Consider the following 2,182-nt stretch of genomic DNA (forward strand, 5'->3'; position numbering starts at 1 on the left):
ATGATGAATCTGGAGCAGGTTACAACGCCTTGGTACGTGCGGTTGTACTGCTATCAAAGATGTGTTGGACCAATGAGTTTGGTGTGTTTGTAGTGCATCCAAAGGGCTAGGTAAGCATGGAACATGACTTCCAAGGTGGTCGCCATCAAAAAGGAAATTTGTGAATATCAAAAAGGAAAGAAAAGAAAGAAAATCAGCAAAACAGGTCCTAAAAGGAAGAAAGGAATGAATATATAAACGAAATAAAACAGTCATGGGTTGCCTCCCAAGTAGCGCCTTTAGTTTACGTCGTTGGCGCGACGTACTTCTATCATCATTCTAGCAAATTGATTTCATTTAGAGCATTCATCAACATGTGCTCTAGTCCGACATCATGCACCATCTCATCTAGTAAAATCTCCAAATTTTCTGGACCAAGCTGCGCAAGACAATAAGCAACATAATTAGAGCACCTGACTCTATGTCGAACCATCCTGTTCAAATACATTCAATTTCAGTTTTTCTCCATTGCTCTCAAGAGTGACACAGTTGTGAGCAACATCAATTAATGCTTTTGAAGTCTTTAGGAATGGTCTTCCTAATAAAATCTCAGAATTATGCATTACATTGATAACAATAAAATCAACCAGAAAGCACATGTGCTTGACTTGAACGAGAATGTTCTCTAATAGTCCGACAGAACAAACACTACTACCATCAGCCATAGTAAGTATCTCACTACAAGTCTTTAATGGTCCCATCTTATACTTATCATATAAAGATAAGGGCAAAACATTTACTGCAGATCCTAAATCTAACACACATTGTCGAAAAATAGTCTCACATATCCTACAAGGAATTGAGAATGATCCAGGGTCTTCACATTTTGGGGGTGGCATAATAAGAGGTGTCAAAACTTCTTCTCCTTTGTGTTTGTTAGATGTAGTGAGAAAATCATTCAAGAGTTTACTATATTTAGGAACCACCTTTATTGCATCTAATAACGGAATTCTATTTCCCTGGATTTCATTAACTTCATCTTCATTCAAATTTCCTAAAGGCTCATCCATTATGGTGCTTCTTTCTAGTGAGATTGCATTAACTTGTTTACTTGGATTTTGCAAAGGTTGAGATGGTAGTTTCCCTGACACATGATTTTCTATATTACTTAGAGAAGTACAAATTTGACCAATCTGGGTGTCAAGTTGTTGGAGATGGGAATCAGTTTTCTTTTGATACTCAATATTTTGATTATGGACTTGGCCAATTTGGGTGGTAAGTTGCTTCACTAAGTCTTCTAAGGAAGGGTTAGAAGGTTGAGATTGAGGGTTTTGATGAACAAAAGGTCGAGGATTAGCTTGAGTAAACTGAGGTTTATGTCCATATCTTAAGTTCGGATGGTCTCTCCAACCTTCGTTATAAGTTGGTGAAAAGGGGTCATATTTTCTTTGGGGCTGACCAGAAAAACCTCCTAATGCATTCACATTTTCAGATTGCACAGTAGGACAAGCATCAGTAGAGTGAGAAAAATCAAAACAAATACCACAGACTTTAGCCTTAGATTCATTCCCAACAAACTTAGACATCAATGTAGTGAGGGTGGCTATTTGTTGTGCATTTTCCTGTAACTGACTTTTAATAGAAGTTAAGTCAATTTCATTTACTGTTTTCACATCGTACGTGAGCCAAATTTGTCGAGCATTTTGGGCCATGTTACTAATTAATTGTCTAGCTTGTGTAGGTGTTTTATCAACAAAGCACCCCCACTAGCCGCATCAATCATATTTTTATCGTTACCCAAAAGACCCTCATAAAAATATTGGATAAGAAGTTGGTCACTAATTTGATGTTGGGGGCAAGAAGCACAAAGTCTCTTAAAACGTTCCCAATATTCATATAATGACTCATTAGAATGTTGTTGACACCACAAATCTCCTTCCTAATGGATCCAATTCTACTAGCAGGGAAGAAATTTTCTAGAAAAGCTTTTTGTAGTGCATCCCACGTAGTAATTGATCCAGGAGGAAGGGAATACAACCAATCTTTAGCTATGTCAAACAATGAAAATGGAAAAGAATGTAGTTTGACATGATTAGGATCAATACCTTCAGGTTTCATAGAAGAACAAACAACCAAAAATTCTTTAAGAAATCGATTCGGATCCTCACCTCCACGACCATAGAATTTTGGTAAAAGATTGAGA

The 2,182-nt window shown here is 37.1% G+C and overlaps 1 protein-coding gene across 1 annotated transcript; it reads right to left on the bottom strand.

The window, feature by feature from the left end:
• Positions 1-458: 458 nt before the first annotated feature.
• Positions 459-1,691, bottom strand: LOC104897178 (uncharacterized). Its single transcript, XM_057390809.1, has one exon. It carries the CDS (start codon positions 1,689-1,691, stop codon positions 459-461), a length of 1,233 nt encoding a protein of 410 aa, XP_057246792.1.
• Between the last annotated feature and the right edge of the window lie 491 nt (positions 1,692-2,182).

This window comes from Beta vulgaris, chromosome 7, assembly GCF_026745355.1.
Source record: "Beta vulgaris subsp. vulgaris cultivar EL10 chromosome 7, EL10.2, whole genome shotgun sequence".
Taxonomy (NCBI): domain Eukaryota; kingdom Viridiplantae; phylum Streptophyta; class Magnoliopsida; order Caryophyllales; family Amaranthaceae; genus Beta; species Beta vulgaris.

What these genes read in the sequence shown, in the direction of transcription:
- LOC104897178 (XM_057390809.1), bottom strand. Translation starts at nt 1,691, where the DNA reads ATGGCCCAAAATGCTCGACAAATTTGGCTCACGTACGATGTGAAAACA.